This window comes from Emys orbicularis, chromosome 16 (genome assembly GCF_028017835.1).
Source record: "Emys orbicularis isolate rEmyOrb1 chromosome 16, rEmyOrb1.hap1, whole genome shotgun sequence".
NCBI lineage: Eukaryota > Metazoa > Chordata > Testudines > Emydidae > Emys > Emys orbicularis.
In genome coordinates, this window is record NC_088698.1 from 1979370 (window position 1) to 2004263 (window position 24894).

At 47.3% G+C, this 24894-nt stretch overlaps 1 protein-coding gene across 2 annotated transcripts in view; it reads right to left on the minus strand.

Moving 5' to 3' along the window:
* The window catches only part of NF2 (NF2, moesin-ezrin-radixin like (MERLIN) tumor suppressor), a 94241-nt gene that overhangs the window by 13987 nt on the left and 55360 nt on the right, over window positions 1-24894 (minus strand). Inside the window, exons 9-15 of one of the 2 annotated variants that reach the window (XM_065417846.1) lie at window positions 24296-24370; window positions 22466-22579; window positions 18969-19091; window positions 18338-18555; window positions 16021-16126; window positions 4234-4364; window positions 1985-2144 (exon numbers count right to left, since the gene is read on the minus strand). In XM_065417846.1, coding sequence (XP_065273918.1) covers window positions 1985-2144; window positions 4234-4364; window positions 16021-16126; window positions 18338-18555; window positions 18969-19091; window positions 22466-22579; window positions 24296-24370 — 927 coding nt within the window. Of the gene's footprint in view, window positions 1-1976; window positions 2145-4233; window positions 4365-16020; window positions 16127-18337; window positions 18556-18968; window positions 19092-22465; window positions 22580-24295; window positions 24371-24894 lie in introns of both variants that reach the window. The other variant, XM_065417847.1, reaches the window with a different exon arrangement.

Here is a 24894-nt window from a genome sequence, read left to right on the forward strand (position 1 = left end):
TGCCCAAGGGCAGCAGGCAGCGGCTGCCCTGGGAACAGAACCTGTTTTCTGAGGCCTAGTCCAGTGTGCTATCCACTAGGCAACATAGCCTAGTGGTGCCAGAGCTTCTCTGTTGCTGCCTCCTTAGAAAATACTTCAGAAGGTAAGCGGAGAGGACAAGATTCAAGCTTCAGCTAGTGAACAGAGACTGAGTAGACAGTCCTGATTGCAATGACGATTCACCCATGATTCACGAATGCCTAGCCACCTTCCTGAATGAGACAAATGGGACTCTCTCTCCTCTCTGCCAACAGCTTTTGAGATTTGTGTAGAGGTCAAATGTAGCATTTTCAGCTTAAAAGGGGACTCTCCAGCATGTAAACTGAGAGCTTTATCAAAGCCTAATATGAACAAAGAGGCTTCCAGACTCTAAAAACACTTAAATGCTCACAGACCTTGTATCAGTATCTCTCTTGCTCTCTCAACTGGGAATCCAGGCAGCATAGGGCTAGAACAGGAGAACTAGGAAGTGAAACTGACTCGATTATTTTACTCTTTGTTCCAAGTTCAGTTGGGACAGTAAAATCAAACTCTCCATGGTGAAAGGCAGAGCAAATCAGAACTTTGAAATGCTTTGTTTTAACAGGTTTCAGAGTAGCAGCCGTGTTAGTCTGTATCCGCAAAAAGAACAGGAGTACTTGTGGCACCTTAGAGACTAACAAATTTGCATCCGAAGAAGTGGGCTGTAGCCCATGAAAGCTTATGCTCTAATAAAATTGTTAGTTTCTAAGGTGCCACAAGTACTCCTGTTCTTTTTGTTATAACACTCTTAGATGGGATTAGTAACACAGGGAAGATCTAATTTTTAAAGTGTGACTTTTACCATTGGCATTGTCCCCTTTAAACTGTAGCCCCTGGCACATATCTTAGGAGTTCTAAACCTTTCAAAAGAAAGGAAACTGTAAGAAAGCCTGGCTGAAAGCCACTCCTTATGCTTGGATTTTCCATTATAATAATAAAAAATCAGCCCCTTGTTAAAATTTCCCCGGTTGAAACTGGATCAGTTTTTAAAAAAAGGAAAAGTCCTGTTGGGACCTTTTCATTTGCTTAGTGCTGATGCCAGTAAAAGGCACAGTCATTTTAAATCCTTTGGCCAAGTACAGGTAGCTCCCGGACCCAGACAGTGACTTGAAACAAGGGGTAATGAACAATTCCCTCATGCAATAGGTGCAATTCAAGAATCTTACTATCGGTATTTAAATCTTTACAAGATTTAGGACCAGTCAACCTGACGCATCCACCTGTCCCCTTTTCTCTTTCTATGGTAAATGAGATGGGAGGGGGTTGAGACTGCTGGCTGCCTAGATCCAGGCTAGAAGGGTCCTTCTCCACCTAGGACCCATAACTCAGGAATGTATAGTGCAATGTCTCTCACATCATGGAATAGACAGGAGTCGGCTGTGATGGACAAAGAGAGACCCTTATGGTTTTTCCTGACTCTCTAGTTCCCAAACTAAGGGCTGGTCTTCACTAAGGGAAGATCCACGCTGCTGCAATCAATGCAGCAGGGATCGATTTAGCTGATCTAGTGAAGACCTGCTAAATCGACGGCAGAGTACTCTCCAGTTTACCCCGGTACTACTGCTCTCTGTGAAGAGTAAGGTAAGTTAACCGGAGAGCATCTCCCGTCAATGCAGCGCAGTGAAGACATTGGGGTAAGTCGACCTAAGCTATGTCGACTCCAGCTACGTTATTCACGTAACTGGAGTAGCGTAACTTAGGTTGACTTACCCCCATAGTGAAGACAAGCCCTAACACACACACACACACACACACACACACACACACACCAGTCTGCGCTACCTAGAGTTATTGCACATAGTCTCCGTAAATCTTGGTCTGGATTAAGCATTCATGGACAAGCACCTAAATCAAAATATTATTATGACTCCTTGAGCAGAGTCTAAGCCCTTTTTCATCAGGAGCAAGGTAGGAACCTGGGTACCTTTTTAATGGTGTTGTGCTTGCTGTTGCCTCGGTCGGCATTCTCGTTGTGCAGTATATCCAGCGCTGTCTCCCTCTCCTTCAGTTTCAGCGCCTCAATCTCAGTCTTCAACTCATTCAGTTGCTCCTGCAGGTGCTTGCTCTTCTCCATGTACTCCACTCTGGCACACACAATACACAGCCTTGTGGTTACGCGGTTCCATGACAACTGATAGGGGCTTTTAATTTCATCATGCCCAGAGCATGAAATTGATTACACTAGTTTATGCTGTACAGTGAATTACACTGCGCAGTTTGTTCATTATTAAAAATAGATGCCAGATAGCCAATTCAAGAGCAAAACTATGTCATGTAGGTATGAAAAAAACAGCCAGTCTAGCATGCCCAGATGATGTTTCTACGCCTCCCCATCTCTGCTAGCAACTGCAGAATGATCATAGAATCATAGAATATCAGGGTTGGAAGGGACCTCAGGAGGTCATCTAGTCCAACCCCCTGCTCAAAGCAGGACCAATTCCCAACTAAATCATCCCAGCCAGGGCTTTGTCAAGCCTGACCTTAAAAACCTCTAAGGAAGGAGATTCCACCACCTCCCTAGGTAACTCATTCCAGTGCTTCACCACCCTCCTAGTGAAAAAGTTTTTCCTAATATCCAACCTAAACCTCCCCCACTGCAACTTGAGACCATTGCTCCTTGTTCTGTCATCAGGTACCACTGAGAACAGTCTAGATCCATCCTCCTTGGAAACCCCTTTCAGGTCATTGAAAGCAGCTATCAAATCCCCCCTCATTCTTCTCTTCTGCAGACTAAACAATCCCAGTTCCCTCAGCCTCTCCTCATAAGTCATGTGCTCCAGACCCCTAATCATTTTTGTTGCCCTCCGCTGGACTCTTTCCAATTTTTCCACATCCTTCTTGTAGTGTGGGGCCCAAAACTGGACACAGTACTCCAGATGAGGCCTCACCAATGTCGAATAGAGGGGAAGGATCACGTCCCTCGATCTGCTGGCTGGTTAGTTCTCTGCAATTCCAATGAGAGCTACTGGTTTTAACAATGTTGTTCTACTCCACGGTGTATTTATAAACCCACTCTACCAAAATGCATGAAATTCTCAATTCATCTAGGGCCAGATTTCCCAAGAGTGACTAGTGATTCTGGGTGCCTCAAGATGTCTTAAAGGGTCCTGATTTTTAGAGGGTGGGGGCTCAACACTGTCTCAAAAATAGGTCTCTTTAAGGTCTCAAGTACTGATGCACCTAAAATGGTTAGTCACTCTTGGCCTTAATTGTCTCCCATTATACATTGCCTAGCACACTATAGGCAGCCACGACTGTGACTCAGTACCGAGACCAAAGCAATAACACATGGCAAAGCATGCAGAGGTTGCAAAATACCAGCACATCCCAGGTTGCCTTGCTAAGTGTGAGGCCCTGTTATGAACTGCACCCAAGCACTTGAAGAGTACAGACATTCCTGCAGTGGATCAACACAGATAGAATATTTTTGTTCTTATCATTTGAGCTGTGTGGTTAGAGAGGGATGATATGATCTAGTGATTTAAGCACTGGACTGGGAATTGGAAACTCCTGAGATCTTATCCCAGCTCTAATCCTCTTCTTTGTGACCTCAGGCAAGTCATTTAACCTCTCTGCATCTCAGTTTCTCACATATGGTAAAAACATAGGAACTGCCATACCGTATCAGAGTGTGGTCCATTTAGTTGAATCTCTCACCCCAACAGTGGTCAACACCAGATGATTGAGAAGAAGGTGCAAAAAAAACCCAGAATGGATAGTTACGGACTAACTGGACTATAGGGGAAGTTTAATTCAAATCCCAAGAAGTTAGTGGCTAGCTCATGTCCACAGCAGATGAGTGTATATCCCATCTGTTTTTTAACATGGTAACTAAACAGGTCTCATTGTTCAAACCTGTTTTGAATCCTGCTAAGCTCTTGGTCTCAATGAGATCAGGATTCCACCAGGGCAACATAGAGAACCCATCCTGGGGGACAGAAGACTAAGTTTCTTAACAACTACACCACATGCCTGGCAGGGACTCTGTTGGTCTGCTCCAGCAGATTGAAATGTAGAGGCCTTCCCATTTTGCCTCACACTGCCACCAATCTGAGATCTACCATTTCAGAACAACTGGCCAAATTCACCAGGAATAACTCCATTCATTGCAGTTGTGCTACACAAGGAACTAATCTGACTTGTGCACACAGACTTTGGAAGCAAGCTACATACTTCTCTTTCTCTATTTCCATGGAAAGTCTCTTCATGTCTGTATCCTTGAAGTCAAAGGAGAGGCTCTCACTGATGAGGTTGAAGCTTGGCAGGTCGGCAGGCAGCGCTGTCATACCTGAGTTCATGGGCTGCTAAAGAGAGAGCACAGATTAATCATCTTTGGACACACAGCCACTGCTATCTGTAAGCGTTCTGTAGCAGGAAGCTAAGGAGATACGGCAATGGCTGACCCCTGTAATGCAAGAAGCTACTTAGTGGTGCTTTAGTGAAGAGCTGGCTCGCTGACTGCATGGACAATGCTGGCTATGTGCTAATTCACTGCATCCCTTTTGAAGGATGTTTTGCTGCCTCCAACGACATTGATCAAGAAAGTATCTCATTTACTGTGTACAGGAGTCAGAGAGTATTGCTGGGACAATGTGACTCATACCTTCATTATCAAAACCATCGGAAGAACCTAGCATATGCCACAGTGGAAATAAAAGATAACTACTTACATTAAACATAGTGCCTTTCATGCTGAAGGATTTCTAACACTTTAAGCACTTTAGGAGAGGCAGTATGGCCCAGTGCATAGAGAACTGAGCTGGGACTCAAAAAACCTGTGTTCTATTCCCTGCGCTGCCATTGGCCTGCTGAGTGACCCTGGGCAAGTCACTTTGCCTCTGTGCAAGTCACTTTGCCTCTGTGCCTCAGTTTCCCCATCTGTAAAATGGGGATAATACTACTGACCTTTGAGATCTATTGAAGAAGAGCACTATTTAAAAGCTAGGTATTATTTTTATTTAATATATATACACAAGGATCACTAAAGACACTGCTGGAATGCAGCTGCCTCTGGGGTGAAACTCGGCAGCTATTTAACAATAAAACTGCATACCAGTTAAGGACAGGAAGCGAAGAGTGTTAGTACAAAACCCTCTATGATAGAAGAATCCTATATTCAATTGGAAGAGCAGAGAAAAGGGTGGCAGAATGGAATTACCCAAACTCAGAAACTGGTCAGGACCTCAGACTCTGACCAACACATCCTGACCTTTGCAAAGTTCCATGGTATATTCAATTGTCACGATTGGTCAGAACATCCATTTTAAGCTTCATCTGAAAGATGGCACCTTATCTCACACAGTGCCCTCTAGTATTATGCTGAGGAACCGGCTCATTATTGACTCAAAGGAAAGAGCGCCATGTACTAAAATCACCAACACTAATTCCTGCACACACTATTCCTTTAAGGTGTTCTAGCCAAAGGCTGACCTGCCCCAACTTTGTTTGGCTTGGGGGATCATAGCAAAAGGTGTTATAAAGGACTACAGGCTGGTGGGAGGTTTGACAATAACTGTCAAGAATAAGGCCATGCTTTGTGTGTATTGACTCTGGGACAGAGGGCAGGAACTATCTGCGGATTTCACAGACTAGAATGCTGTGCTTGGTCTCCCTCCCTTGCTCCCTAGATTAAGATAATCCAAGGACCGTTGTAGCTAGTCCAAGGTTGGCAGCAGCAGCTCTGATTGGGATAGCAATGGATTTACTCTGCACAATAAGCCTCCCTCCCTTGCCATTGGCATAAACTTCACAGGCAGTAGGGGCTTGTCCCTCGCTTGCAATGAACAAATCCAGCAGGACATCATTTCATTTGTCCTGCAGAACTGAAGCTGAAATGGGAACATTTTGAACAAGCAAAAGCAGTGAGAACAAGGCAGCTGAAGCTAGATGCTTGGCCTGGTGCAAGGGTTACGTTAATTTACCCACTTTGTGCATATAACGTAAATACCATTTCCTACTCCTGTTTCTTTTCCAACACACAGCTTATCCTGCTGCTGTTTGTGTGCAATGCAGCCAAGTTAATATTGCTGTGAGACTCTTCAAAGGGACACCTGTGACTCTAAATTCCAGAATCTCAGAGAGAGGAAAACAGACAAAAGTGCCTAGGTGACTGAAGAGCCTAAGGGTATGGGTGTGACTGCGGCATGCATAGACATACCCGAGCTAACGGAGATCTAGCTAGCTGAACAACAGCAGTGAAGCCATGGCAACGCAGACAAGCTGCTCGGGTACAGACCCAGTGTCCCGGGCAGCGTTGTTCAGCCCACGCTGCCGCAGCTTCAGGGCGATTGTTATTCCAGCTAGCTAGATCAAAGCTAGCTTGGGTCTGTCTACACTTGCTGCGGTCACACCTCCTGACTGCAGTGTAGACAGACCCTGAATCTCATGGACTTTCAGTGGGACTTAGGCACTTTGGACAGCTTTACCTGTAGGAAGTTTTCTGGCCAATGCAGGAAGTCAGACTAGATGATCATAATGGTTCCTTTTCTGCCCTTTAAATAATTTGTTAAAAAATTACTAGATTTCAAGTTTTACAGATTTTAACAGTAGTTTCAGATATTACATCTGCTGAGTTCCCATGCCAACTTTCTGTGGTTATACAACTACATTCCTCCCTCTCTTCTCTGTTGCTGTATGGAAGAGCCACTTAAGCAGGTGAAGAACTGATCATATGCACCGGAGACCGCATAGAGAGCAAAGAACAGTGAAACCAATTATACACAAAGTGCTATCAGGTACATCAACTTCAAATCTGGGGGAAATATTTTCCCATCTCATTTCTCTCATTTTCAGTAATCCTAGGCTACACTTGTAACAAGAGAAGGTGAGAAATTCCCAGGGCAAATTGTGATTACTAAACTGAGGTGGCTTAACAGAAGGTTACTCACCTTGTGTGGTAACTGAGGTTCTTCAAGATGTGTATCCCTGTGGGTGCTCCACTTCAGGTGTCGGTGCATCCCGGTGCTGTCAATCGGAGATTTTTGGTAGCAGTGTCCATCAGGGACACATGTGCACAGTAGTCATCTTGCAGCGCCGTTGGTGCCTTGACTAGTGCGCGTACAACCAGACCCCCTCAAGTCCTTCTCTACTGTAGAGTCCTTACTGTGAACTCCGAAGTAGAGGGGAGGAGGGTGGGTAGTGAAGCACCCACAGGGGGACACATCTTGAAGAACCTCAGTTACTCCACAAGGTGAGTAACCTTCTCGTCTTCGAGTGCTGTCTGTGTGGGTGCTCCACTTCAGGTGATTGTAGAGCTATGACGGAGGGTGGAGGTGGGACTTTGGAGTTGTGTGCATAGTGGAGGAAAACACAGTTAGGCCTAGTATAGAGTCTGATCATGAGTATTGGGTAATTGCATAGGGGTTGATCAACATATGCTCAGAGGCCCAAGTAGCAGCTCTGTAGATGTCTGGAATTGGTACATTGTTCAGGAAAGCTACTGATGTTGGGTAGAGTGAGATCTGAGCCCGCTTGGCAATTCTGTTTTATTCATTTGATAACAGAGTTGGATGCACCTGGAGATCCATTTAGAGTGACTCTGTGTAGATATAGCGGAGTCCTTGGATCACTCCGTTGTGGAGACGAAAAGCCTTAAGGATTTTCAGAAAGGCTTTGTTCTGTCCAGGTAAAACCTATTACGCGTCTAACGTCTAGCGAGTGCAAAATAGTCTCTTGTGCGCTTGCAAGCAGTTTGGGATAAAATGTGGGAAGGTGAATAGGTTGGTTTAGATGGAAGGATGATGATATTTTAGGGGGGAATTTTGGATGAGGTCTCAATGTGACCTTGTCCTTAAAAAAAAATACAGTGTATCAGGGATTGGCCATTAGTGCTCCTATCTCATTTACTTGTCTGGCGGAGCTGATTGCAACCAATAACGCCACCTTCATCGATAGATGGAGCAAGCAGCAAATAGCCAGAGGTTCGAATGGGGATCTGGTGAGGCGTTTGAGAACCAGGTTTAGGTCCCATGCAGGTTGGCGCACTTCCAGATAGAGGTTCTGTATGCCAGTGAGGAAATGTTTGGTGATTATGGGGGACGGATAGCTCAGTGGTTTGAGCATTGGCCTGCTAAACCCAGGGTTGTGAGTTCAATCCTTGAGGGGGCCACTTAGGGATCTGGGGCAAAATCAGTACTTGGTCCTGCTAGTGAAGGCAGGGGGCTGGACTCGATGACCTTCCAGTTCTAGGAGATGGGATATCTCCATTAATTAATTAATTTATTTATTAGATGCACGAATATCGATATTCTGTTGATCTTATGATGGAAAACTGTAATCGCCATGAGATGTACTTTAATGGAACTTATGGACAGGCCCAAATTCTTTAATTCTAGTAGGTAGTCAAACACTAGCAGAAGTGGTGTAGTGCTTGTAGTGAACTGTTTGTTCTGGCACCATATGGAGAATCTTTTCTGTTTTTTAAGGTAAGCATTACGTGTGGTTGATCTCCTGCTGTTCAATATCACGTGTTTAACCTGTTCCAAACAGACTAGTTTGTGGTGATGGAACCATGAAGGAGCCACGCTTTCAGGTGAAGTTTCTCCAGGTTCGGGTGGAGAACCTGACAGTTGTCCTGAGAAAGAAGGTCCATCCTTGATGGGAAACTTCGTGGGATATATACTGCCATGTGCATCAGGTCAGGATACCAGGTCTGTCTAGGCCAGATTGGGGCTATCAGTATGACCTTGGCCTTGTTGGCACATATCTTGTGTATCACCCTCGAGAGCAGTGGAATCAGTGGGAATGCATATAGAAGTGATGCGTCTCATGTGATGAGGAAGGCACCCCCTAATGACTAATGTCCCAATCCTGCTCTCAAGCAGAAGAGTGGACACTTGTGGTGTAGTGACGTTGCAAATAAATCGATGGGAGGGAAGGCTCATTGTTGCAATATGGATTATAGGACTGTGTGGTTCATTTCCCATTCGTGGTCCTGAGAGAACGGTCTGCGTAGAGTGTCCACTGTCATGTTCTGACATCCGGGGAGGTAGGAGGCCAAGATGTTTATGTGGCGGTGGATGCACTAGTTCCATAATTTCATGGCCTCATTGCATTGTGAGTGGGAACTTGCCCCTCCTTGTCGATTGATATAAAACATGCATGCAATGTTGTTGGTCATCACTGGTACTGTTCCGTTCTTTATGAGTGGTAGGCTGTAGAGACAGGCATTGTGTACTGTTTGCAGTTCCAGTAGATTGATATGGAGTTGGGTCTCCACATGTGACCATCTGCCTTAAATTGTATGGTGGTACAGGAGGGTGCTCAAGCCTAACAGATGAGGCGTCTGTTGTGATTATTATCTATGGCAGATCCTGATGAAAGGGGATCCCCGTGCACACATTCTCTGGTCTTGTCCACCTCTGTAGGGATTCCAGTATCTTTGGTGGTGGTGTTAGGTTTATGTTTAGGCTATGTTTGTTGGGTGTGTACACCGAACTCAGCCACCCTTGAAGGCAGTGCATGTGTAGTCTTGTGTGGCTTACTATGAAGGTTGTAACTGCCATATGACCTAACGATTGCAGGCAGGTTCCGTGCCATGATTTGTGGACTGGTGTTGACTACCAAGATGAGGTTGATCATTGTCATGGATCTGTTCATCGGTAGTGCCGCTCTGGTCTGTATGGAGTCAAGGTGCACCCCGATGCTGCACGGACACAAGGGTTGACTTTTGTATGTTTATTTATAGTCTTAGGTTATGGAAGAGTGTGAGGGCTCTCTGGGTGATCTCTGTCACTACCATCTGAGTAGAGCCTTTCAGAAGGCAATTGTCTAGGTACAGGAAAATCATTGTTCCTTGTTTGTGAAGGTGTGCTGCGACTACCCTGAGAGTTTTGGAGAAGACTTTTGGTGCAGTGGACAGACCGAAGGGTAGAACACTGTATTGGTAGTAGTTGCTTTCTACTGTGAATTGCAGGAATCGTCTATGAGCTGGGTGTATGGTAATGTGGAAATATGCGTCTTGTAGGGTGAGGGCTGAAAACCAGTGCCTACATTCTAGCGCAGGTATTATCGTACCTAATGTGACCATCTTGAATCTCTGGGATTGGACGAACTTGTTGAGCTTCCTGAGATCTCTCCATCCCCAGTTTTAATTCTGGGTTAAGAAGTAGTGGGAGTAGAAACCTTTCCCCCTGTATTGCAGGGGTACTAGTTCCACAGCACCAAGTTGTAGAAGATGGTTTACTTCCTGTTACATCAGCTGCTCGTGAGAAGGGTACCTGAAGAGGGATGGGGACGGGGGTAAGGTGGGTGGGCAAGAGGTAAAGGGGATAGCATAGCCAATCTTATGACCTCTAAGACCCAACAGTCCATGGTGATTGTTGCCCATGAATGGTCACAGTCGATGGCCAAATAAGCAAGATGTATTTGTCAGTGGTGCTGTCTGGTGGGGGAGGTGGTTCAGACCCTGGACCAATCTTTCAAAACTGTTTGTTCGCTGTCGGCTGTGATGAGATGGTTGGTGTTGAGATGGTCTCCATCTTTGTCTTTGCGTCTCATAGGGTCTCTGGAACGATGTGTCTCTATGTCGTGGGTATGGTTGGTAGCGCTTCCGTTTGGTGAGAGGTGTGTAAGTACCCAGTGTGCGGAGAGTCGCTCAAGACCTCATTGGTTTTGGTGGGAAACAGTTTTTCCCCTATCGAAAGGGAGTTCTTCTACTTTCACTTGCAACTCTTTCGGAATTCCTGAAGATTGTAGCCATGACACCCTACACATGACAACCACTGTAGCTGTCGCTTGTGCCACTGTGTCAGCGACATCCAGGGATGCTTGCAAGGCCATTCTGGTTACCAGTTGTCCTTCCATCAATATGGCCCCACTTCTCTTCTGGCAGATTGTTGGTAAATTCATATAATTTGCTATAATTATTGTGGTTGTACTTTGTAGGAGAGCACTGTAATTGGCTACTCTGAACTGCAAAGTTGCTGAGGAATAGACTTTCCTCTTGAAGAGGTCGAGCCTAATGAGGTCCTTGTCCTGCAGAGTGGACCTGTAATGTGGATGCTTGCCACATTAGTTAGCTGCCTCAACTACTAGAGAGTTGGGTGGTGGGTGGGTGGGTGGAAGAGGAAATCCATTCCTTTGGTGGGCACATAATATTTCCTGTCTGCCCTCTTGCATGTTGGTGGGATGGTAGCTGGTGTTTGCCATACCTTCTCTGCTGGTTCCAGGCTGGCGTCATTTATGGCCAAGGCTATCTTAGAGGTGGACGAGGTTTGTAAAATCTGTAAAAGTTTGTATTGTGTGTCCTGGACCTCCTCCAGGGGGCTGTCCTGGCTCAACGAAATTCTTTTGAACAGTTCTTGAAACTGTTTGAAATCATATGCTATGGTAGTAGGTGGTGGCATAATGGCTTCATCTGGCGATGAAGAGGAATTGTGAGCTGGTGATGTGGGCTCTTATTCAGTGTCCTCCTCCCCCTCCTCTCCTGTATCCTCCTGGGCTACTGAGGTTTGTGGACTGGGGGATGGTGGAGGTGATCTGAATTCGCCTCTAGGTGGAGATAAGGGTCTGATATAATGAGCCCTGTATGCCGCCTATGGGGCCCAGGGTGGCCACTGCATGGGGACTGGCATAGGGGGACACATCCAGGGTTGTCCATACCATGGATGGACTGCCTGCCTACGCTGGGTTTTAGACTGTAAAGGGTCCCCCTGGTAGTCTGCGTTCTGTAAGGGAGGAATGCTGCGATTAAAAGGCATCCTCCTCCTCTTCATCATTCTCTTCATCGCTAAGCATTGATGGTGCAATAAGGGATGTAGGCTGGTCTGTGTCAATGCATTCTGGAGAGCCATCAGTACCGAAGAGACTGAAATATCTGTTTGAGAAATTGTTGTGGTGCCATTGCTTGCAGTACTGGTGGTACCGATGATGTAGTCTTAGATGGAGCCGTACAGTGAGCCAGTGTCTTGCGGCTTGATTTAGCCAATGCGGACGGCACCATCTTGACCCTGTCCATCAGTGCTGACAAAGTAGACGGTGCCAGTGGTGGCCGCATGACCGTCAGTGAGGGTCTCCGTGCAGTTTCTTGCACCATTGTGGTCGGTGCCGTGGAGGAGGCATGTCTATGTTTATGCCTTGACTCCGTGTCTCTCGCTTTAGGCTCAGCAGAGGTCTCGGTACAGACAGTGCTGGAGGTGCCCTGTGCCTCAAAGGTGCTCACCCGTGTGGTGGTCAGCACCAAGGACAGCGACCTGGCAGAAGACAGTCTCTTTTTTTGTGGTTCTCTCTGTGGAGAGGTCGAGACTCTTTTCTTTGAAACTGTCAAGGATTGAGCCTTGTCCTTAGTCGATTCCAAAGCGGACGGGGAGGTCTGTTGTCCCAGTTCGGTTGGAGCGATTTCTCCTTAAGAAGCAGTTTGAGGTTGAAATCATGTTCACGCCTGGTTCTCGCTTTGAGACTACTACAGTGAGCGAACTTTTGAGGGATGTGCCACTCACCGAGGCATCGGAAACACAAGGAGTGTCCATTGGAGACCGGCATCGCTTCGCGGCAGGGGCCACATCTCTTAAAGCCTGAGGAACCAGGCATCGTTGAGGCAGTTGAGTGTTCCCAGGGGAACAACGATGAAGTAAGAAAAAAAAAAATTTTAAACTAACCAACCTCTTATGAAGTATACAACTAACTTATCTAAACTATTTCTTGTAGAAGATGACACTGGAACACTTCCCCAGAGCTCTGTCTCAGGCTGAGAATGGTTAAGAAGCAACTGAGGGGGTCAGGTCGTACACTAGTCAAGGTGCCAACAGCGCCACGAGACGACTTCTATGCATGCATGGCCCTGACAGACACTGCTGCCAAAAATCTCCGATTGACGGTGCTGGGCCTCACTGACACCTGAAGTGGAGCACCCATAGGGAAATCAAGGGAGGAAATGCAAATGTTCTTCGAGTGAAGTGATTTTAACAGCACAACCTTAATGCTGCACTACCAGTCTCTTGCACTCAATAAATATAGGCTAACAGTCTGCTTGTAGCGGCCATCACCAAGAGGTAAGGTTTAAGTGCCTGAAGGCATGGAAGACACTGATTGGCAGAAGGAATGAAAACAAAGCCATGTCATAGTCATGGCCTGTAAGTTGCCATCTTCTTTTGTCCTTGCCAGCTGGAAAATTTGGGGCAAGCAGAGGAGAATTGGTTATGCTAAAAGGATCAAAGAAAGGCAGACAATATTTAGAACTGCCTGGAGTGTTCAGTATCTAAGCGCAGTGAAATAGGCTGAGGGCACACTGAAATAATGAGATACAAGAGGTACCATGAATGGAAAAAAACAAAGGGCTGGGATAGATCATTACGCAAGGAGAGGGAGTGGAGGTAGCTGCTGAGAGCCGAGATCAAGAGTCGCATCTGAAAAGTGTGATGTCATTGATTGTAAAGGCTCCATAATGCTCTTCTCAGAGCCTCAAGGGTGTTCCCCCCCTCACCTACGTAAAGACCTTCTCTCCTTCCCACCGATGGGAACCTGATAACACTCCCTTTGGAGCCAATCAGCCCAAACTGAGTCACTGAAGAGTGGTGCAAAGATGCCTCCTACCCCTGCTGATCTGAGACTCAATTTCACACACTGGCCCTAAACAAGCCTAATTCTCCCTGCTTGGTAACATAAAAAACCCTCAAAGGCAGGCTGGCCATGGGCTTCTGAGAACAACTTAGCAACTTTTATAAAGCATATCTGCTACCAGTTTGTTTGGTGGAAGATTGAGTTACAAAAATAGTAAGTCTCCTCCTGCCCTTTCTGTTGCTTAGCCACCTCCTACTCTCATCCTCCTCTCCTTCCTTAGGCAGCACAGAGGGATCAGATCCTGCCGGCTCTGGAGTTGAGGGACTGTGTAACTGAAGTACAGGAATGAGACAAGAAAGAACACGTTCAGTGGGACAGACTGATTAACAGAGGGAGGAAGTCTGGGTACTGTACTATGTATTAGACAGCTGCCTTCACCTGAGGGACACGTCTCCTGTTCCCCCTTAAGCCACTATGTTCTTATTCTCTTTCTTTGATGGCTCTTGCCCAGCTGGGTCCCTCTGCGTACTAGCAGGGAAGGAGGACTTACCAGAAGCCAGCTCTTTGAAGCAATGTGCAAGAACAGGATTTCAGTACATTTCACTTGACTGCCCTGGAACACACATGCAGCAGAGCAGAGCAGCAAGAGAGAGACGCATGGGAAAAGCAAAACAGACAGGCATAGCAATGGAAGGACAGGAGAGAGAGCTTTAAAAATATGTACATAGCAAAGTATTACTGTACTTATGAAAGTACAATAGCCATACTCGCATACTACTGACATTTGGCACCCTGGAAAATAGCAAGCTTTGAGCTGGTGTGATGTCTTGGTACCTGCAGAGTTAACCCAAAGGGCAGAAGCAGGAGCACCAGCAAATCCACAGGGGATGAGAGAGAGGCATTCCATTTCTTTCTCATACTGGGAGCTCTGGTGGGAGAAGGTCCCCTGCCTCTAAGGAGAGGGGATGTGGGAGGAAGGCAACATAATATACAGCAGGAAAAACAATTCTCTATTCAATGCCTCTAGAACAGATGCAGCTGGAGGGGTGGAGTCAAGCTTGATTCTGTCCAACAATCTTCCCCTTAATTATACTTCCGTTCCATAGGCAAAATAGATCTACACTGGCTGCTGATTAGCACAGAATGAGTCAGAGGGGTGTGTGCAGGAGAGGAGAGAACTCGCTAGTCTCTGCTTTGTGGGTTTAACAAAGGACAGACCCACCAGCCTGAGGGAGCTTGGAGCTGCAAGCTCCTCACAGCTGTTGGTACTTGGCTGATATGATCATTCGGCTTCCAAACCACAATCCTCCACCATCTGGGTACGACAAAGTCATCATTAGAATTATTGGACCGCAGCAGCCTGTTGGTCCATAGGGTAGTAAAGCTAGGTGTGTTCAAAGAGTAGGTTTGTGAAGCACAGAAGTGGCTAGCACTCAGTGGAGGAGCCCAATGTCTGGAAGTCTTGGACATTTAATCACTGCAATCTCTTAAAAGTTTCTGATCATTTGCAGATATCTTTGGAGAATGTGGACGAGAAGTCATTTACTTCTAACCACCTTCATGCGGCTTGTTTAAACACTTACTTGAGGTGATGGCATTTCAAAGAAAAATTGAAATGGTGAAAGGTTTGGTAATTGCTCCAGATGGGATGTATCTGTGGAAATTATTCACACCCCTTCACGCCACAGTCTCCCACCTCTTGGGACTAACAAACAACAGGATGGATAGCAAGGCCACCAGGTGTATGCTGCAGGGTGGAGACCACTTGATGGCATTCACAGGTCCCAATAAAATTCACAACAAAAGAAGCAAAGCCAGGAGGAAAGGAATTGCCCAACTGGATCAGAACAACTGTCATTTAGCCCAGTATTTGGTTTTGAATGGCAACCAGTACCAGATCCGTCAAAGGAAGGTGTGCAATCCTCTTACTAGCAGTTATAGAGTAATCTCTCACGGGGGAAGTTTCTTCCTGAACACAGGAAGGGAGGTTGGGTTAATGCGTTTATAGGTTCTGATCAATTTTTATCTGATCTAAGGAAACAGAGGATGCCCTTATTCACACAAGTGTTTAATTCTATTTTGAATGCTACTAAGCCCTTGGCCTCAATACTTTATATTTGTCTCCACAGGTTAACAAAACACAATTTTTATTCGGTTTAAATCTGTTGTCTTTTCAATTTCATTTGTACCTCATTGTTCTTGTATTAGGCAAAAGGGTAGATGGGAGACACAGCGAAGCAGTCTGTTCTCTGCTAAACTGCAGATCACCAGATCTGGACTTGGCTGAGGAGCACAGGAAATCGTTTGCAATTCCCCTAACTGAGTTCCACAACAAAGTAGTCTCATAACCCCCCTGATTAGGAGGTGGCACTATGGAAAACAGCCCAACTTCTTTCAAAGCCCTCAAGTGGATGCTGCCCTCTTCCTGGGAAAAAATGGAGCTGTAATACAAAACACTCTTACCGTGTATGACGACTTGCTGGTGATCTCCAAGAGCTTCTGCTTTGCTCTCCGCTCAGACTCTCGAGCCTCCTGAAGGTCCTGCTTTAGCTGATCAGCTTCCTTTGCCCTATGTACAGTAACAAACATCAGATCAGAGATGGTCAGGGAAGGAATGGTGTGGGATGAAAGTCAGAGAAGGAGAAATGGAGCAGCACCAAAGTGTGGGTGTAGGGGGGTTGGGATTTATCGGGCAATGAGATCTATTAAGCTGCAGAATAATTTCCAAAAGGGAAATGATGGAAACCCAATCACTTGAGACCTTCCAACTAGACTAGACAAATACTGAAGAAAACAAACCTGCACTGACCGCCAAGGATGGAGAAGACCGGCTAGATCAGTGGTTCTCAAACTAGGGCCGCCGCTTGTTCAGGGAAAGCCCCTGGTGGGCCGGGCCACTTTGTTTACCTGCCGCGTCCGCAGGTTTGGCCGATCGCAGCTCCCACTGGCCGCGGTTCGCCGCTCCAAGCCAATGGGAGCTGCAGGAAGCGGCGCGGGCCGAGGGACGTACTGGCTGCCGCCTCCCGCTGCCCCCATTGGCCTGGAGCGGTGAACCGCGGCCACTGGGAGCAGCGATCGGCCAAACCGGCGGAAGCGGCAGGTAAACAAACCGGCCCGGCCCGCCAGGGTGCTTACCCTGAACAAGCGGTGGCCCTAGTTTGAGAACCACTGGCCTAGATGACCTACCAGGTCTTCTCATTCTAGATAGGATCTGATACTGCATGTGGGGCTGCTACCCACTCAATTTAGGGCACTCTAAATTTAAGGGGTTCCCCCCCCCCAATTTTAGTGGTGAACGTTGAGTTTCACCCAAGGCTGGTTTAATATGGGATGGGAGAGGGGCTGATCAGGTCTCAGGCCTGCAGGGCAGTGGAGAACCCAAACAAAGAAGCGGCAGGAAATCCAAGTCACAAAAGGGCGTGCTCTAAAATAAGGATGTTGTGTTAGCATTTGCAAAAAGACTGACACCTGGAGAATCAGGTCACGCTGCTAGAGTGAGGAGGACAACTTGGGAACACAGTGAGTGATCAAAATCAGAGCAGAGGTAGGAAGCTTTGGCTTGGGGAGTAGAAGCTTTGGTCTTCTGAATATTAATCATCTACTGAGGGTTGATGATTAATATTGTTTGTCTAAAAGGAACAGAAGAAAATGCCCAACAAGTCCTATATGGACTTTAACATGCCAATCTCAGGGCCCAAGGGTTCTAATACACTTCTACCCCGATATAACGCTGTCCTCGGGAGCAAAAAATCCCTACCGCGTTATAGGTGAAACCTGTTACATCGGGGTAGCGACGGCAGGGCTCCAGCAGAGATTTATAGGGCCCAGGGCTCCCTGCAGCAGCCAGAGCCCTGGGCCCTTTAAAGCACCGCCCGAGCACTGCTGCCGGAGCCCCGGGGTTACCGCGCTATATGCGTATTATATCGGGTCGCGTTATATCGGGGTAGAGGTGTACTACCATTTATCCCTGATGTATGGCAGCTCCTGAGGACACACCCTGGGTAGAAAGCAAAAGGAGAGATGAGGAGAGAGAGAGGGAAGCCTTCTTTGCTGAATCAGAATTTACAGGGAGCTCAAGATAGAGAAGGGATGACTGGGGATAAAGTTATTGAACAAGCGAGAGGGCTGAAGCCCAATGCACTCAAAATTGATAACAGGGAGGAAGTTAGTGTTATTTTTAATTCACCAACTAATTAATGCAACATGTGACAAGAGCCGGAGCAAGGGGGAGAATGATGAATTGAGTTTAATATCTAGAAGCAAAACTCAAGTGTTATTAATTAATGGAGCCAAATACTTTAGAGAATACGGCAGGTGTTTCTGTGGCTGATCCTACAGCTCCTAGTTAGTGCTCCAAGATGAGCCAGGGAAGAAGAGTCCTATGGACAGTTTGAAAGGAAGAATAAATTCCAGCCACCCACCAAAGCCAGTAGCTGAAATTCCCTCTCCTGGTCACTCTCTCCTCATTGTATCTCTCCTATAAGAATTCTCCAGCATCAGGCTCAAATACACGAAAATTAGGGAGGCCCGATATGTTTATTAGCATCAGTTTACCATTCAGCAGCAGCCTAATTTTGACAAACATAGCTGCCTAAAGAAAGAAACCAGCTGGGTTTTGTGGCCAACTAGCCCTCACACGTGTCTGGGATACCAAGGGCTCACTGCACACAGTTTGGAAGCCCTGTATAAAGGTGTGACCCCAGGATACTGTCTCAGCTAAACTCATTGGCAGATCTGGAAAGTGGAGCATGGAAGCAGGTGTAGGGTTGCTCCCTCTGACCTTCTCTCCGATTCTTCTGCCATCTTCAATGCCAACATCTCTGCCTCCAGGACCTTCTGTTCCATCAACCGCTTCTCTTCCTCTGTCCGGATTGCCGTGGCTTTGATCCGCTGCATCTCCTGCTCCGCCTCAGCTGCTTTCTGAGCCAGCAGCTTGGCTTCCTCTTCTGTGATCTGGGCTTTTTCAGCCAGCAAGTCTGCTGTCTCTTCAGATCTCATCTGGGAACCAACACAGACAGCAGTGTCAGCATGCACAAGGGCCCCACCCTGACATGTCCAAGATCCCTATGGTAGGGACCCTAAGTCCCCTGCCCCACCTTTATATTATGATCCACATGTGCTCAAATTCCCCATTTCCACAATCCTTGCAGTGCCTTGGCCACTGCAATAAGCTCCCAACCAAGACTCGGATACTCTCAGGCTCTCTGCCTCCAGTTAATCCTCCACTGAGACTGTGCCATAGCAGGGCCCTTGCATCACACCATTCAACTGACCCATCTGTCTTTTTAATCAGTGTTCACGAACCGGGGCTTACGAACAGTCCCAGAATGCACATTGTATGTCTGCTGACTTCAGCAAAGGAAGTCACGAACGTCTGCAGTGACTGGAGAACAACCATCACAAAGACATACCAGAGCCTCATTGGCCATTGTCGCCTCCTCCTTTAACTGCAACAGCCTCCTCTCCAACTCATCCCTTGTTCGCTCTGCCTCTTCCCTCATCTGCTTCTCTCGAGCCAGCCGCTGTCGTTCCATCTAGGGAGATGAGGGGAGAGGAAGGAAAGGAAATAACAAATATTAGAATAACCAACATTCAGTGTATTCCTGCAACGGGGCACACTCGCCCCACACTGGACAGGGAAGGGTTAACACACATTGTGTTAAACAAGCCCTCTCAACTCTACTGGGCATGCTCCAAATGCACTAGTATAAAAGGGAGAAGCTCAGGTCAGTTGCTGCTGACCGCCAGGGAGGAAGGATGCCATCGGCTCCAGCCAAGGATCAGATGAAGCCTGAGGTCATGGGAGCCGGAGACGCCGCAACCCAGGCAGACGCCAAGCTACCCACGGAGGCCCTGCAGAGTCTGGAGTCGCCGGGGACAGTGCAGACCAGGGAACCCGGAGACAGCTGAGATACCCAGACTGCAGCAGCGGGAACTATAGTAGGAAGCAGCCCAGGGCAACTAGATAGTGGCCCAGTTAGTGAACCTGAATTTTGAGTCAGCGTGTTTCAGTCAGAACCATCCCACTGACTCAGTGGCACACGTTCCGGGCACTCCCAGGACCCTGAACTGGGGTCCAGTGGAGAGGGAGGGCCCAGACCCCTTTTTGTGTGTGGCAGCCCCCTTCCTGACAGATCGCTGGGCCTCACTACCCTGCTACCAGGGATGAATTTACTGACTTTGGCCATTAGACCTTACTGCCCTACTAAGAGGGGCGAACCTATGGATTTTAGCCACTAGGCCTTACTGCCCCTCTGACTGAGGCAAATTATTGACACTGGCCATTGGGCCGCACTGCCCAGCTATTAGAGGCAAGTACATTGACTTTTGCCTTTAGGCCTCATTGCCCTGCTAAGAAGGGCAAGTATATTGACTCAGGCTAAGGAAGCATAGACATAGGTTACCTACGTCCCACCCCTACGCCCTAAGAGACACAGGACGCACTCGCCCCGCACTGGATGGGGTCTCCCCCAACCCTGTTACAATTCCCTAGGTATGGTGCATTTCATGGACAGGATTGGAATGTTGTCTGGTGGTTGGAGAGCACTCAGATAAGTAAGATCTCCTCCTTCTGCTTCAATTTACCCATTTGTCAACTAGGGATATTTCACTATCAAAAGGGGACAGGCCTATTAATGTGTGTGAAGCACTTTGTGATCCCAGGATGACAAGCACTGTAAGCCACAAGTTCAAACAACATGGACCTTTGTTATTTTCCATCAGATACAACAGCAAATTAAGCCTAATGCACTGGAAATTCTTCCCCATTCCATTCATTTAATGGGTAGGCCAGAAAGCGTATGATTACCAACAATAAGATTCCTATACAAGTCAAGCTGCCTCCTCTCACAGTGTGCAAGAAGTCAGAGGACTGCTCCATGTGAGAAACAGCCAGTCAGGCCCCCTCTGATACAACCTAATCTAGCGGAATCCCTTCCACCTGCTCCCAGGAGAACGTGCAGCACATATACTGCCTCTGAAAGCACCCCACATTCAGTATTTTAGGCAGCAGCTGCACACTGTACAACTTGCGACCTTTGCTAACCAAGCGATGGAAGAGAACTGCAAAACCAGTTAATTCACCACCTCTCAGCACCCAGATCTCACAGTGATGGGCCCATTATAAATACCAAGGCTACATGTATAGATCACTGCATTACTCAGGCCATGCTGAGTTTAATGAGCCGAACAAGGAGGCAAGCCATCTCCCTGTGATCCTCAGGCACTGGCTATGTTCTGAAAGCAGGACACCCATTGCTTTAACGGTGGTGCTTCTCTCTACTAAAGGTACCCTTCATCAATCACCACTTGTTATCCCATTCAGGTCTCGTGATGTGAGAAGGCTGCTCAGAGCCAGTTCACACAGTAACTCTAGAGTGTAGGCAGCGAGATACAATAAGGGGGTTAATCCAAGGGAGGGCGGCAAAATCTCCACATTTCTTATACAGCCTAGTGGCGAGGGCACTGGACTGTGCCTGAGGTGACCTGAGTTTAATTAATAGCTCTGCCACTGGCCTGCTGGGTGGCCTTGGGCAAGTCACTTTCCCTCTGTAAATCAAGATCATGAGCCTGACCTCCTCTGCAAAGCACTTTGAGATCTCTGGATTAAAAGCACTAGATATGAGCCAGGTATTATTCCTCCTCCTCTGGGCCTACTTGCAAAAGCTCTAACCATTTCATCTCAAATTCAGTGATAAATGTGTACCCACCCCCCACTTCCAGAGCCAGGTGGTCACCTCCCTGGTAACTCTTCCCAAGCCCCTGGACCCCTACCAGGCAGTCACCCAGGCTTTTGAGTTCATCCTGGCTTCATTCAGACAGGTCCTCCATATCCCTCAAAGAGCCCATCAAATTCCAAACACCGCCCTCTTCCCCGCTAACTCCTGAAGATTCCAGGTCACTCATCATCCTCAACCTCCAGGAGGATTGCCTGGGGCTCCGTTCAGTCTGCCAACACCATTCCTATACTGGCCAGAGACACCGAGGTTAGATGCAAGCATTCTCTCCTCCCAACCAAAGACAAGGGTGCTGCCCTTGCCATGCTCTGAGCCTCTCTGAACATAGGAAGCTGAAGAAAGGAGAACTGGACACAGGTTTCCTGCATGGCACTCCAGAGCATAGCAGGAGGTTGGGCAAGGTCCTCAGTTCTAACCCCCAATCCTGTGCAATAAATCCCAGTAGACATGTCCGAATCCAAGAGCAGTACATCTGCATTTAACGTCTCTTGGTACAGCTGGCTGATACTGCTGCTATCTAGTGGCTTATCCAGAAACGAACATTTATATTCTAAGCAGCAGCACTCCGATTAGCTGTGCGGGTTTCAGTGAGTAGGAAAGGTCTATGAACAGAAAACAATGATTCATACAATCCAATTTGCTGATATATGCTCATTGGCTACAAGCTGCTGCCTGTGATGCGTCTGTCGTTCCTGCCGCCTGACCTGTGGCGGATAGAGGCCAGGACCAAATCAGCATGCAGGCTGCATGCCCCGAAATGTCAGCATGCATTCCATCACCATCTAATTAGGAAATGAGAGCACAGAGCAATGGCAAAGCACAACTCCTGCCTTAATTACAATCAACTTCCTCAAGACAGTACAACTTTCCTGCAACAGGACTAGGTAGGGATGGAAGCAAACATATGTACTGTGCGCACAGGTTATCCTTTTCCCCACCCACTTATACCTCCGAGCCTGTAGTCTGGTGACTTGTCAGCCATTCTGCCATCAGCCCACATACCGAAGCGTAAGAACTACAGGTAATAACAGGGCAGGCTACTAGAGGAGCAGTTCAGCAGGGCCTGCCTTGCACACCTAGTGCTGGTGGTTTGTGCTATTCTGTTCCCTCCTGGTATATTTATATTTCTGATTTTGGCTCACAGCTGGGTTGTATTACAAGGTGTCTCTCACCTGCTTTCTGGCCTTCTCCTCCCTGGCCTGTGCTTTCATCTGCTGGACCTCCAATGAGTCTGCCTTCCTCCTCCTCATGAATAGATCGTGGTTTCCAATACACAGCTGAAGAATCTGTCCCAACCAAAGATAAGGGGGAAGAAAGGAAAGAAATGAACACATACATACTTGGATGACATGATCTGTACTGCCACCACATAGACCAGAGTTATTAATACTTAGTGCTCATATAGCACCTTCATCCATAGATCTGAAAGCACTTTACGAAGTATCATTATCCCCATTTTACAGATGGGGAAACCAAGGCACAGAAAGGTGGAGTGAGTTACCCTCAGGAATGGAACCCGGGTCTTCTACATCCCACTGCATTTTCTTATGCGCTGGATCACAATGCCCCTCCAGGTTCAAGGAGCACTATGGGATGAGGTTTACAGTGCCATAAGAAATATATCTTCAGTCTCTGGAAGGAGCAGGGGGGAATGAAAAGAGAGAAAGGCTACCCGATGCACAGCATTCAACCCCCTTACACCAACCAGCCTGGAGCAGGATCACAGCCTTGCTGGAGCCCTTCAGCCATGCCTGCTGCACAGCTTGTGGAGCAATGTAGTTGATTCTAGCCCTTAGGGGCAGAGGAGGAGGATGATCTGAAACTGACAGTGGTGGGAAGAATGGTAGGAAAAAGCTAAGGGATAGGTGAAAACTCTATAACCTCCCTCAGACGCATCTCTAAGGGCCTCAGTACAGTGAAGTCAGTGGAGCTATACCATTGTGAGACTGAGGAGAGTACAATAAGTATAAGGCCCAAGGATTAGGCCCTGCCTTGGTAAGGTAACAGTACCTTTCCTGAGACTAGGTGAAGGGCAGACTATGTTGGCAGAGTCAGGACAGAAATCCCTCTGTCTACCCCCAAAAGAACCCAAAATATACTCCTCTAGAGAGAGCAGCTGAGTAATGGGTATTACAGATTCTGGGTCAGATTTTCAAGAGCCAGCAGCTCTTATTGTTCTCCTGATGCAGAGTGCTGTTGAAAGTCTGGTTACTAGTCTGGATGCCTCAACAAGCACTGTTGGCTACCGACCAATTTTGAGAATCTAGCTCTAGATTTATTATGTGGTTTTCTGGCTGTAAACTTTAGAGTCAAATCAGACACGAATGTCTACAGTGAGTGACTTTTTTTTCCACCTTGCATAAATGGCCATAAGTAACATGAATGCAATGGATCCGAGTTAGTCTCTCCTCTTCAGACAACCACTTGTCATGACTCAAGGGATGTGTCCCGATAGAGGCTCAGTACTGAGTGAGCACAGACCAGTTAGTGTTTTCTATTAGACACTGTGATCATCCTGAAATACATCAGCAGAGCAGCAAGGGGAAGCCCAGGAGAAGCAAAAGGACATTCAGGGAATGAAGGAGATGAGAAGAATGTTTTATTTACAGTACAGGGCAGATGTAACCAAAAGGCTCAAAAAAGGGGATCAATGGAAGAGATGGGGAGGAATTCCATGAAGGAGCTTAAATAACAGGAGTACTTGTGGCACCTTAGAGACTAACAAATTTATTAGAGCATAAGCTTTCGTGGGCTACAACCCACTTCTTCGGATGAAGGAGCTTGACTCTTCCCTCACCCTCTCTCAGAGGCTATAAATTCTTGATTGGATCCGAAACACTGGATCAGACCTGCAGTCCCTCAAGTCAAGTGTGTTACCTCTGACAGTAGCCAAGATGTGTAAATAAGGAAAACCCTGAAAGAACATGGCCTCACATTGCCTATAGAGACTTCCTCAAGAGCCACTGTTGCAGACAATAAAATCACTGTGCCTGTGAACTTACCAGCTTATTCACACGCAGCTTTGATGAATTGAATTTAAAGACATCGATCTTTTTGTCCAGTGGCTTAATTGTAAACTGAAAAGAGAGAAAAAGGAAAAAAAAAAGTTATCAAACTCAGAGCCTAGAACAGAGCAGGGTAGCAGAAAGAACTTCACAGCATGCTGGCTAAGAGCAGGTCAATGGAGTGCTGGATAAACAAGCCTGAGAGCAGTCCTCATGGCTTCCTGCCAAGCAGGCCAGCTAGGATCAAAAGCAATCAAGAACTGCTGTTCCCCATCAGGAAAGCTCAAGTGCCTCCAGAAGCAATGTCCTTAAGCTGCAAGAGGAGAGTGTGATTCCTGTCTGCTCAGCCCTCCAGGCACCACCCCCCACAGCTCCCATTGGCCGGGAACGGGGAAATGTAGCTAATGGGAGCTTCGGGGGAGGTACCTGGAGGGGCTGCAAGGGCAGCACATGCGGAGCCCTCCGTCCCCTCCTCCCCCAGGGGCCACAGCACTTCCTGGAGCGGCACAGCGTGGGGCCAGGGCAGGCATGCAGGGAGCCTGCCCTGGCCCCGGTGCGTGCCGCTGCCACCCCGGAGCCACTTTAGGTAAACAGAG